The 13,737-nt window shown below is 38.5% G+C and overlaps 1 protein-coding gene and 1 non-coding gene across 5 annotated transcripts in view; both read left to right on the forward strand.

Annotated features, from left to right (window-relative positions):
- ANKRD28 (ankyrin repeat domain 28) overlaps positions 1 to 13,737 on the forward strand; it is a 169,480-nt gene that overhangs the window by 98,510 nt on the left and 57,233 nt on the right. For all 4 annotated transcript variants that reach the window (XM_024747532.1, XM_024747541.1, XM_024747547.1 and 1 more), the window contains exon 4: positions 8,515 to 8,585. In XM_024747532.1, coding sequence (XP_024603300.1) covers positions 8,515 to 8,585 — 71 coding nt within the window. The remainder of the gene's footprint in view (positions 1 to 8,514; positions 8,586 to 13,737) is intronic.
- Positions 405 to 539, forward strand: LOC112401661 (small nucleolar RNA SNORA18). The gene has a single exon (XR_003003613.1). It is a non-coding gene; the product is annotated as a small nucleolar RNA SNORA18 (small nucleolar RNA).

The raw sequence follows: 13,737 nt of genomic DNA on the forward strand, positions 1-13,737 counted from the left end.
TATCTTTGATTGCTTTATTTTCCTTTTCTCTTTCCTGATCTGCCAGCTCTCATCTCTTTGCATTGTTTTACGTCTTTCTTGGAGCTTTTCTTTGAGGTCTCTGTTCAGAACTTAATTTCTCTGAAGTTGTGTATAAAGAGTAGTTCACAAATTCTTCCTCTCCTTTCCTGGGATAATTTCTTTCAAATATATTTACCTATTAACTGTATTTTGCTCAGTTTACTCTGCTTTTGTATATTTTTGCTCTAGTCCTGTGCTGAATCCTTTAAGTTTTTTTGTTTTTTGTTTTTTTTTTTGGCCACACCATGCAGCTTGTGGGATCTTAGTTCCCCTACCAGGGATTGAACCCGGGCTGTTAGCAGTGAAAGCGTGGAGTCCTAACCACTGGACTGCCATTATATATCATTGAGGAATATGCTTTTTCCAGAACATCTGTTTGGAGTGGGGTGGGGCAAAAAATGCCTCATAGATTAACTGTGTGGTTTCCTTTACTCATAGAACTACCTGTTAGATCTGTGGGAAAGAACTACAAGACAGAGCTGCCAAGTAAACTATGAAAAACCTAACAGACTTTTTATCTTAAGTATTGGCATATCCCAATGATCTGTACTGTTCTAGGGTGTGATGGCTTAGGAGTGAATATGATTTGAACCTAATACATTTTTAGAGGGTGTCAAATTCAGAACCAGGCAGATCCATCGCCTGACCCTAAACACGGTCCTAAAGTAAATCGCTTGAGGAAATTGGATCCCAGAGATTACAGGTGGGGAATTTTGAAGTGTGTCCATATTTCATTGGAGATCAAAGAAGCCTAACTAAAAGAATTGTGGGCTGACTCACATGATAGCTTCTTTTTGAAAGGGCTGTTTTATCTTGAAGATTATGAGTTTGGAGGAACTAAGGTGATTGGCAGTGGAAAGAATCAGAACATTCGAAATTCCTTAAAAATTTATTGACTTAAATAACTTTGTGATACACATAATTTAAAAAAAAAAACCTTTAAAAAAATAAATAACGAAGATTCTTGCTTGATCTCTCCTGTAGCACAGCCTTACCTTGTTCTTCTGTGTTATAAAGGGAGATTCTCCTGTGGATGACCTCTAGATCATCTAAAAGGGTGTTAGATAGGGATTCTAGGACACAAACAGTGGAGAGAAGGGGGCAAAAGGGCATGCACACAAACATGCTCTTTTAGTCGAATTGGCAGCCTTCCTGAAGAAACTTCACTTGATGTCCATGATGCATTTTTAAGATTCATGGATGAGGGGTATAACTTTTGACATGTTATATGTAATCAAACAAGTGAATCCTTCCGTAGAATCTATATAGTAACACTAGAGTCTAGTAGAATTACTCTTACAATTATTATTGAATGGAGCAAAGTAATTGGAAGCAGTGAGTGCTTACTATATCTCAAGTACTGTGTTAAATTTAGCTTTTTCATTTATGACTTCATTTTATCCTCAACTCGGAAGGTATTATTATAGATAAAGGAAGTGAAAGCATTTAGAGATGTGATAACTGGCTGAAAGTTATACTGCTAATAAAAGCTAGAGCCAGCATAGTAAGTCAGACCCAGGCTATCTGACTGTGGAGTTCAGGCTATCTGACTCTTAACTCTGCTGCAGTCTGAACTGTGCTCCCCTCTACACTCTACCCACCCCCTTCTACTTAGCATTTAGTAAAATTTGTATAGAAAATAACTTTTGTTGAAGAACTTCTGTTTTAAGGACTAAATTTACTGGCTGCCTAAATATAGATATTTCTATGGGAGCTATTCGTGTAATGCTTATATTTTTCAAACATAGGTTTACCAATACCTCAGGCTGTTTATAGCATGTGTTAGGTGGTTAAATAATGTGTTGTATTAGTTAATCATTTAATTGGCCTTTTATAGAAAATAAAGTTCTTAATAAGGAAATATGTGTACTGTGTTTCTGGTAATAAGAATTAGACCTAAAGTGTGTGACCTTTGAAAGACTGCAGTGTTGGTATATAAATTTACTAGGGCTGCCATCACAAATTACTACAAGATGAGTGGCTTAAACAACAAAATTTATTTTCTCACAGTTCTGGAAGCTGGAAGTACAAGATCAAGGTGTTGGCAGAGTCATTTTCTTCTGAAAGCTGTGAGAGAAGGATCTGTTCTAGGACTTTCTCCTTGGCTTGTAGATGACCGCCTTCTTATGTCTTCCATCGGTACATGTCTATGTCCAAATTTCTAATGCTTATAAGGATCCAGTCATATTGCATTAGGGCCCATGCTAAAAAAAAAAAAACACCTCATTTTAACTTAATTACCTCTGTGAAGACCCTGAGGTGCTGGGGTTAGGACTTCATATGAATTTGGTGGTGGGGACACAGTTCAACCCACAATATCTATATATCCATAACACCCTCTTAAATGATACAGTGCACTAGCTTGGTGGGGGGGGGGGCGGGGCGTGGTCTAGCATCACAGGTGGAAAAGTGGAAATGTACTTGCTTTTTGCTCATTCTTCCCCCAACCTGAAAACAGAATCTGAAGCTTTTGCCACTGCTTTTGGTAGACAGCCAAAGGAAAGCATCATTTCCAGTTTGGGAAGAGTGCTAAAAGTACTTGGCTCCTGGCCCAGCTCACTGTATAGGGACTATCTCCTCTGTGGCTTAGGAGCAGAGAAAAAAGCTATGCTCTGCAAACAGAAGTTTTAGAAAATTATTAGTGCGACTATAATTATTACAAACAAATAGGAAAATAGAAATAATTTTAATAGCATCAAATCTCAGGTACTTCACCTAGATCAGAGGCTGATAGACTTTTTATGTGAAGGGTCATACAGACACACTGGCAACTACTCATCTCTACTCCTGTGATGTGAAAGCTACTTATTTAACACGTAAGTGAATAGGTGTAGCTATGTTGCAGTAAAACTTTATTTAAAAATAGGTGGCTGGCAGTCTGTGGGCTGTAATTTGAAGATCCCTGACATTGATTATAAAGATATTATCTTACCTATTTAATGTTAAAGTAAGGCAAGGTATTTAATAAGCATGAAATAACATTCTGAGTATTTCAAAATAGGGTAGAATATTATCACTGGAAAAGGATCGTAGAGATCATTTACCACAGCTCTTATTTTACTGATAACTGAGGTTCAAAAATCAAAGAATTGGCAGATCTTGGTGAGTGATCAGATTAGGGAGAAAGCAGGTGAATTAGTCTTCTTGCGGAATGAGACCTAGAGCCACATGGGACATTTGTGATTTGGTGCCTGACTTTGTAGAGCTCAGAAACAGGTGCTTCCTGTGTTGTTTTAACCTGGGGCCTAGCCTCCCTTGAGAGAGAGACAGACAGAGACGCGCATGGGCGCGCACACACAAGGATTATTATTACCAAAATGAAGGCGTAGGCATATGAGGAGCAGTCCCAGGTCTGCCTGCTGGTTACAGAGCCATTATTAGATCACAGGTCTTACTCCTGGGCTCCATCCGCTGACCCCTGACTGCCTCCTCATATGTCCAGACCTCTCTTCAGCTACATTGCTGGCAAGAGCCCAGGCTAGACTGATAAAAGTGAACCAGATTTTTTATTTTTTAAAATTACTTTCGTTTTATCTCTAAGTGTAGTAGACATTTATCTAATTTTGGAAGAAATTTTACCTTAAATATGTTTTTTCTTTTAAAAAACTATTGTTTCAGAATATATTTTATATGTGTGAATTAGTAAATGAAAAGATTGGGTGAAAGGAAGAAGGTTATCTGGATTTTTCTGTATAATATAACTGTGGTATCAAATGGATACAACCAAGCTGTTTGGATGACCCTGCAGTTGATTTTTGCTTGCTTGTTTTCTTTTTGCTTTTAACGTATTGGAAATCTGATCACATCTCTGTTCTGGAAAGGTGAATCCAAATTCAGATATTTGATGTGACGTAGGTTCTGGCTGCTTGTTCTTCTTAAGGGAAAGCTCAGTTGATGTACATTTGATGGATTTGTGGGTGAAAGGGAGTCTAGTAAAGACAGTCTTTGATTTATACAGTGGGGCATAACAACCTTGGGTTTTTCTAGATATGCTGCTAGCACTCAGAAGGCTTTCTTTGGGTGTCAGTTTGCAGTGGTCATCAGTGACATCATCCTCAAATTGCTGTCTTGTCTTCAGCTTCCACAGCAGTGCTTCTCCTACCACAGGGTCTCCCGGTAGCCTGACTGCAGCAATTGAGATGGCGCTGCTATTTTATGTTCTTTCCTGTTTTAATGATTAGCAAATAGTAAAGAAATTAATCTTTTCTTGTGACTTAAGATCATCCTTTGGAATCACAAATATTATACTCTGCCGGGTAGAGAGCCTGTGATGATGCTACTGGAGCTGTTACATTTGGTTTTATTTCTGTCTAGGAAGACTATTTTGTGTTTTCAGTGGATAGGATTTCTTTCTTTTCCTGCCCTCCCTCCCTCCCTCTTCCCTTCTCTCCCTCCCCATCTTCCCCTTTCCCACTCTCTCCCCTTCCCCCTAGGTCTGTTCCCCTCCCCCTCTTCCTCCTCTCTGTCTCCCTCCATCCCCCCGCCTCTCTCTCCCTCTCCCCTTCCCATCTCCTTCTCTCTCTCCCTTCCCTCTCCTTCTCTTTTTCCTGTCTTCATCTTCTTTGTGGCTAGTTTTCAGCTGTTGGATTAGTTACTTTACTCTGGAAATGTCTTTTCCATTACTGGAATTACTTTGTAGTGTGTATATGAATATGTAGCTAATTTTGGAGCTCTGTGTGGAACAGAAGTCTGGTTACCTTCAGAGAGCTCACATGAGATGAGCTCTGGTAGCCTGGACGTCTGATGTGCACTGCCATGTTTATTGGTCTTAAGCCATTTTTCATCGTGCAGCCAACTGCTGCTCTTATAATGGCCCTTGCTATGCCATGTTCGTCTGTTAATATATAAAGCACATACTAATTTACCCATGTGGGCAGGGTAGATATTTGTTGTATTGTGTCCTTAGAGATAGCTCAACCATTACTCACATACTTGACCTTTAATTTCCAAGGAATTAAAATATCTGATTAGTGTTACTAGAAGATGACTTAACATGAGTGTCTTCTGAGATAGGATATGATTAGATGTCTAAAATCCCATTGTGCTGATCTTCCTGCAGTTAAGTATCTTTAGAATCTTTAAAAAAGAGCAAGCCAAATTTTTTATCAAGTTGTCTACTAGTTGCAAGTGGCAGCATGATGTGTCCTCGTTAAGCCACTAGTGGATTATTTGTTATAGTCACTCATGTTTTTGATAAAATTAACTTTGAATTTTTTATTAAAAGAGAAAGAAAGACGATTTAATTAATTAGTTAATTATTGTAACTTAAAATGGAAGAATGAAGCAAGCAGGTTTTTTACTTTGGGCTGCCAAATGCACCATAAATATTAGATTTTCTTCCTTCAGTTGTATATCTGATAACCCATTTCCAAAAGAAAGACAGACTATCTTCACCCTCTTCCTGCTTTCCAATTTTTTCTTTGCACTTGAAGCCAAATTCTTGGAGTGTTTTTTCATGACCACTCCTTTCATTTCATTTCCCCTTCAGTACATTTCACTTTTTGAACATGTAGTATTTCAGTTTCATTTCCGAATTAAAATATACACACCTTTAAAGGTATACAGCTTACAGCGCAGTTGCCTTTCTACCCTAGTTCCCCATCACATCATCCAATTCTCATTGCCCCCCACCACCAATGCAAACACATAGGCAACCGCTGTTCTTAATGTCTTAGCTTTCCTCCAGGGTTTCCTTTTGCAAATGTAAATATAGATACTTAACTCTTCCTTTTTCTATGTAGAAGTAAAGAATATTATGCATACAGCTCTTACTTATTGCTGTTTTTACTTTTTTTTTTTTTTGGCGGTATGCGGGCCTCTCACTGTTGTGGCCTCTCCCCTTGCGGGGCACAGGCTCCCGACGCGCAGGCTCGGTGGCCACGGCTCACAGGCCTAGCCACTCCACGACATATGGGATCTTTCCCGGACCAGGGGCACAAACCCGTGTCCCCTGCATCTGCAGGTGGACTCTCAACCACTGCGCCACCAGGGAAGCCCTATTTTTACTTTTTATTTCTCAGATCTTTATCAGCACGTAGAGATCATCCTCATTTTTTGTGACAGCCACATTCTATTTCCTTGTCGGTTAATGCCTTGAATCAGACTTCTGACCCTTCCCATTTGTTGGAGGCCCATTTTCAGGCCTCATTCTTCTCTACTTCTGTCTTTCCAGGGTACTTGCATCTTTTGAGTGTCTGTGTCACTACCCTTCAGGCCTTAATGCCAGGACCTGCCCTCCTACTGTGCACATAAATACAAAATCATAGAAAGAGTTACAGGGATTATAGAGAACCATTGAAGTTCCAAGTGATAAATGAGGAGAAGGAAGGAGCCTCTTCACTGTCTCTAGGGCTCCAACTTTCTGACCCGTGAACATTTCAAGTGTTCGTGCTCTTACCCAAAACAAATGCTGACTTTATTGTGGTCAGAAAAGCTTCTTTTCACCATTTTGGTCTCCACAGAACCTGGTCAGTAGTTGTTTATATGTTTATTACATTAATATACCACTGTCTCTGGCTCTGGTTGTTGTTTTTTTTTGTTTTGTTTTTGTTGGCTGTGTTGGGTCTTCATTGCTGCATGTGGGCTTTCGCTAGTTGTGACGAGTGGGGCTACTCTTTGTTGTGGTGTGCAGGCTTCCCACTGTGGTGGCTTCTCTTGTTGCGGAGCATGGACTCTAGGCACGCAGGCTCAGTCGTTGTGGCTCGTGGGCTCCAGAGCGCAGGCTCAGTAGTTGTGGCGCACGGGCTTAGTTGCTCTGCGGCATGTGGCATCTTCCCAGACCACGGCTCAAACCCGTGTCCCCTGCATTGGCAGGCGGATTCTTAACCACTCTGCCACCAGGGAAGTCCCTCTGGCTGGTTCTTTATTTTGCTGACTCCCTTTCTTTCTCCCACAGCTTTAAGCAGTCTTGAAAGCTCTCCTGCTGGTTCATGATTCACTGGCCCTGCCCGCACAGAGTTCAGCTTCAACTGCTGCACTTGTGGATGATTTCCTACACCTGCCTTTCATTCATTTTCTCTCACATTCAGACTTATAAAATCTACCTCTAATGTATCTGTGCTACATGTACTAGGTACATTGGTTTGTATGTTAATCTTTTTTGTTGGTTTTTTTTTGTTTGTTTGTATTTTGACTGCCATGCTGCATGTGAGATTTCAGTTCCCTGACCAGGAATTGAACCCGTGCCCCCTGCGTTGGAAGCTCAGAGTGCTAACCACTGGACCACCAGGGAACTCCCCTGTTAATTTTTGTAACAAGGTAGTAGGGGATCTGGTTTATAGATGAAGAAATGTAGGTTCAGAGGGATCATACAGCTAGTTAGGGACCTATAGCTAGAGGTTATTCGGGCTGTAACTTGGAGTCACTGCACTTGATTATTACTTAGAACCTCACACTCAAAACAATGTAAACATTAGGATGTCTGAGTTCTATCCTTGGTTCTGCTGTAGTTGGCTCTGGCGGTGAGCTGCTTGCTTGTACCAGCATTTCATCATCTAGAAAGTATGGAGGTTGGACTAGGTTCCTAAAGCCTCTTCTCACTTAGCTAGTTATTATTCTAGATGTAAATCTAGGATTGCTCATAGTGCAGGACCTGTTGCAAGTTCCTCTAGTCCTGAGAGTCAAGGTGGTTTCTCTCTACGTAGAGTGATCCCACAGCGTGCTGCTTCTGTTTGGTGGGGATTTAAGCACCAAATCAGTGGATTTTACATAGATGATAGATTTTTTCCCCCTCAAATTACATAATGCACTTATTGTCTTACTAAATTGTATTTCCATTCTATTAAGGAAAATTTGTGTCCATTGACTTAATGATTTTTAAACAAAAAATACATAGTTGATTTGTTTTAATTATTACTACTTTAGAACTTTAGGTAGAACATGGAAAGACATGTGGATTGGTTCATTTCCTTTCTCAGTATTTTCCCCTAAGTTTATAGCCATTGTATCCATTTATAAAATAACTTTATAGTACTAAAGCATTTTTAATCATTACTGGAGAACTATTTTGATATTACTGTATTGCATTATAACATGATACATTCATTAGTAAAGAATTATAATGAAGACTTTGTAATGGTCTACGTTTTATGTCTTAGTATTCTTATTCATGTATTTAAGTATTTGAGGTTTTTAACACAAATTCTACATTGGGGTCTGATTTTCATTTTGGATGTGCTCTGTATAAAGGTGGCTTTTCTAGACTATATATAAAATGATGTTTCTTTGATTTTTAATAAAAAGAGCTAATACCTTACTGGATAATTATATCAGTTAAAAAGGATAGTTTTGTTTTGTAAGTTAAGGGTGATTTATTAGCAGAAAGTATAAAAATGAAGTACTACATTTTCAGTTGTTATTTATCCAATTTGGACTATATGTAACTAGTATTTCAGGACATTTACTTAAAATATTTTATGTAAAATATTTCAATTTAATTTTTTCTTCTTGTTGCAGGAGCTAGAGTTAATGCCAAAGACAACAAATGGTTGACACCTTTACACAGAGCAGTTGCATCTTGTAGTGAGGTATGAAATTTCTCTTAGTAAATATTTTGTATATAAAATCATTAAGTAGGCCTGCCTATGAGTCCATATTCAAATTCTGTATTTTCAAAAAAGGAAAAAGCAACTGAAAATACCTAGACTGGTCACTTTACTTTGGAATTCGTTCAAACCAAGTTAATTGTTCCATTTTCCTTTTGTGACTAAGGCCTCTTGGAGAGTCTGAAGTGGCAGAGAATAGAAAACCCTCCTTCTGTACTTCTTACAAGAGAGCAGTTGTTTTTCTATCTTACAAATTCCTCCTCAAGGCTTTTCTCTGCTGACTGGTTCACAGTAGCCTAATAGACGTGTTGCAGAGGTTCTGCTGGTTGTGCTCAAGAAATAATCTCAGCAGTGTGTAATGACTAAATGAAATATTGTTTAGGTAAACACTGAAATTAGTTTCAGAAACATTACTTGATTTCACATGTTGCCAGTTCTAAATACAATCTTAAAATATGTTAGGTGTCTTATGAGGAAGAACAATTCCTTTTTATTTATAATCCTGTGTATTGTTTGACCTTCAAGATAACTGACATTTTGGGAGAAAGTTCATTTTTATATTTGTCATATCTTCTAGTCCTCATAACATCCTTGTAGGATAGATATTTTAAGGAATTGTGTAGTTAATAATTTGCCAGAAACCACTCAGCTGTTGAGTAGCAGAGATGACACAAGTACCTGGACCCTCTTTTTTTCTGTCATTTTACTGCCTTTCTAAAATGGATTGGGTGATTGGGTGCTTTTTACAAATGCATTGTGCCCAAAGCACCCCTTTTACCTATCTTACGATAGTTGAAAACATTTTTTAAATAAAGGGTGGGACTGTATAAATTAATGTTTTCTTCAGTTATTCAAATTGTGGGAGACGAGGGAGGGTGGCTACTGCTGCTTCTCCCCATCATGGGGCCAGATAGTTCTGGAGAGAGAAGGGGAACACATGCCTTGGGAGGATGTTTCCCCAGGAGGAACTGGGGGCGCTCCTTTCTGTTCATTCTTCTTTGTATTCCTCATTTCGAAGTACACCTTGAACCCCAAACGAGAGTTGGGTGAGTGAAGAGGAGTGGAGGAGAAGGTGGCTGGAAGGGAGGGACTGTAAATGCTGCGGTGTGACAGAGGCGGTCTGTTGACCATAAGCCTCTGGATCGGGAGGGGACGGTGGTCCTTGGTGGCTACAGCTGGTGAACTGTGGGACTTGGATCAGGAGACACTGGCTTCAGATATCACCTGCCACTTTCTAGCTGTGTGATCTTGGGCAAATCTGGGAATTCTGAAAACTAAGACCTATTAACCAAAATACTTTGAACTCTGAAATTCATGGTAATGTTTTTAAGTTAGTGGTTAGCCCTCTTGCAGTGAAGTTTCTTTAAATAAAGGCGGTTAAGGAAGATAAACGTTGCCATCATGGCAACCTATTGATAAATTAGTCATACTTACCTATTTTTTGGTATGACTCTTGGAAATATGTCTATTAAATTTAGTGGAGTTTTGTCAAATTAAATCATCAGAAAGAACACGTTGTATATTCATAGAGATTGTAAAACAGGCCAAAGATTCTTTAAAAAAATAATTAATGTTAAAGGCAGATTGCAGGTTCCACCCACAGACCTAACTGCTGATTTTTTAAAACTATGTATGTGGCTTGAACTTAAGGGCAAGCTGTAGGTTAGAAAGCAACAGATCCTAATAAGTTTAAGTTTAAGCTTTTCAACCTAAAAAAGGCTTAGGCTTTTCATCCTAAAAAACTACTAGGCTATGTAGTATTACAACTCTTCTGCAGGATTATGGGAAACAGCTATAAAATGTAACCATTCCATAAAAATATAACTTCTGTAAACCCTAAGCCCTAAGGATTATTTTTCTTTTAAAAGGAAAATGCCATGATTAGAGAAACTGCTAGGAAACCTAGTCAAGATTATCAGTTTCACTGGTGTTCTTTTAATTATTCTTGTCATATCCTAAGAGCAAAAGAAAGCTATACTTACATTACTTACTTCATTTAATAGAAAACATAACCGCAAAGGGGTATATAAAAAGGCAAAATTTTAGGTAGCTTTTGGTTTATGTTTTTGAGATACCATGAAAGAAGTAAGCTCTACAGAAGATGATTAGAGTGACTATTTTCTCACTTCTCCCAAGGACAGAGATGACTAGCATCGCTGAAGATGCATAGTAAGGAAGTTAACTCCTCACAGACAGTGGATGTCTTAAGGCTTAATTCCCTCACTGAACTTGGGTTTAGAAAGACTGCTTCGGGTTAACTATACCAAGTTCCCCAGCTCTCCTTCCGTGACATGGTTTCCATGCACCTAGTCATATTGTCTGGCTGCCCCATCTTTTCTCCACCACTGGTTTGTGACTGTCAATCTTGAAGTGTAGCATACAATCTAGCTCTCCATAAGTGCTGAGTATTCTTCTGAATAAATCAGTTTCTGAATATTAGGGCTTTGTGAGCGTGTGTGTGTGTGTGTATTTATTTATTTCTCTATATGTCTATCCATCCACATCACACTGGATCCTCTGAAGGATATGCATTTATTTTTTTAACCTAACTCCAGGAATTAACATTTTAGTTCTATCAAGATAACTGAGTTTAAAATATATTATCATGTGAGGTATTAGTGGTTCACCCAAACATTGTGTTTATTTGGAATGTGTTAGCCCTTCTTTTCCCTGTGCCTGACCCTAAGCTATGAATAAATAAATACTCTTTGGATATAATTAGTTAACCTTTTGTTATCACCCCACCTCCATATTTCTTAATCTTATTTAAATCAGTATCATAGGTTATTACTTGTTTGTTTGAAGTCAAGGCACACCTGCAGCATTTCTTACACATGCATACCCTCTAATAATGGAAAAATCGGGATCAAGGTTACTATGGTAATTCTGTCATTAGTAAAACTATATCCTTGGTTATCTCTGCATTTTTTTTCTAAATGCTTGTAATGTGTTGCTAATAAAATCTAGAATTTTACTAGGGTAAGACATCAGGCTCATTGGTTTGTAATTTCCAGAAATTTACCCTTTAAAAATTTTTTTTTGTTTTTCTTTTTGAATCTCCTGTCTTTAGAGAGTTCTTTAGTTTTCTCTAAATTTTCAGAGATCACTGCTATTGTGATATGGCACTGACGTATATTATTCTGAGTAGTAAATGATGGATGTATTAGTCAGCTCAGCTGCCATAACAAAATACCATAGACTGGGTGGCTTAAACAACAGAAATGTTTTTTCTCACAGACTGGAGGCTAGAAGTGTCAGATGAAGGTCCAGTAGGGTCAGTTTCTGATGAGGACTCTCTTCCTGGCTTGCAGATGGCTGCCTTCTCACTGTGTCCTCACATTTGGTCGGGGAGGGGGGAATCTCTCTCTCCCTCTTCCTTGTCTTAGAATGCCATCAGTTTGATCAGGTTAGGGTCTCTCCCTTATCATCTCATTTAACTTTACCGCTTTGTGGTGGGGGGTGGTTAGGGCTTCGACATGAATTGTGGGGTACACAATTAAATGTCCCCAACAGTGGACCCAGGGTTCAAACAGTCTTAGTCGTTGTGTTTACAGCCTTCTTTAGGTGCCATCTTACCCACCCTCAACCATAAACTGGATTTATTCTTGTTTTTCTGTGAAACGAAATTATAGCTTTGATTTTTCTGTTCTTGCTGATGGAACCTAAGTATTCCACACACTTTTCAGAAACTTAAAGGTATGCGTTGTGAATTCCAGTTGGAAATAATTAAGGCAAGCCTGGCATCTATAGTATGCTGTATTTGCCCAGTTTATCTAATTATAAATTCTTCATTTTGTTTTTAATTATTTTCTAGTACATCTATTTCCCAGGATGGTATTAGTGTTACTCCCTAAGTCACAAAATACCCTTCTTGAGGATGAAGATTGAGAATCCTGACAGTGTTTGTACTTTGTTCTCCACGATTCTGAGTATATATTCCTCTGTGTATCTTTTTCCCTATATTCCTTTTTCTTAATTGAAATATAATTCACAGTAAAATGCACAGACTTTAAGTGTATAGTGTTGAGTTTTGGCAAATGTATACACCCATGTAACCTTTCTCCCAATCTAGATTTAGAAGATTCCATCACTCCAGCAGTTCCCTCATGTCCCTTTTCAGTCAGTCCCTCCTGTCCCCAGAGGCACCTCTCAATTGCCTGTTCTAGAATTTTATAAAAATGGAATCATACAGTATGTACTCTTAATGTCTTGACTTCTTTTGAGATTAGTCATATTGTTGTGTACATTAGTGGTTCATTTCTTTTTATTGCCGAGTAGTGTTTCCTATATGGATGTACAACAGTTTATCTGTTTTCCTATAGGTGGACATTTACATTTCTTGTTTTTGGCTCTTACGAATAAATAAAATAAAAAATAAAATAAATAAAAACATTCTTAGATGGGTCTTGTTAAAATTTCTCTTGGGTAAATAGCTGGATTGGAATTGTGGGGTCACAGGGCAGGCCTCCATATGTCTTTACTTAGCTACTCAGCAGGTCGATAGATTGATGGGCGTCTCTCCAGTATTTTGCCAACCTTGTGCTGGTTCCCATATTTCAGCAGTTCTGATTACTTTTTATTTCAAAGGCTATGTGCAAATCATGAATAATACTATTTTGCTTGGTCTTCCTTGCTACTTTGCATAGTTAGTTATTTTAATCTTTTGAACAATCTTATGTACGTTAGGTTTTTTTGCTTCATAGCAGACTTGAGATGAGTGATGGACAGGTGCTCTTTCCCCTCTTTACTGATAAGAAAACCAAGGGTCAGTTTTACTAGACTTGAATAGTTATACCTTGTAAATGACAGAACTGAGGTGATTTGGTTCTGGTCCTTTTCATTTCATATGTAGTTTGTTGTTCATCTGCCAAAAATAGGATTATCACTGTAAGGAGAAAAATTTTGCTACGTTTAGTTCTGATTATATTGCTTAATATTGATGACATACTGGATTCCTTTCGATTTTGCCATGAGTCCAGTTTATGGATGTTTTGTGACATTTTTCTTGTGCTTCTGGGAGACCAATCCCTTTGAATAGTAAATTCTTAATTTGCCTTGTTAACACCAACTTTCCCACCAGGTAGCATCACAACAAAGACTTCTTCCCTCCCTCCCTCCCTCCTCCCCTCCCCTC

The sequence above is a fragment of the Neophocaena asiaeorientalis genome, unplaced genomic scaffold, assembly GCF_003031525.2.
Source record: "Neophocaena asiaeorientalis asiaeorientalis breed wild unplaced genomic scaffold, Neophocaena_asiaeorientalis_V1.1 scaffold33, whole genome shotgun sequence".
NCBI classification, from domain to species: Eukaryota; Metazoa; Chordata; class Mammalia; order Artiodactyla; family Phocoenidae; genus Neophocaena; species Neophocaena asiaeorientalis.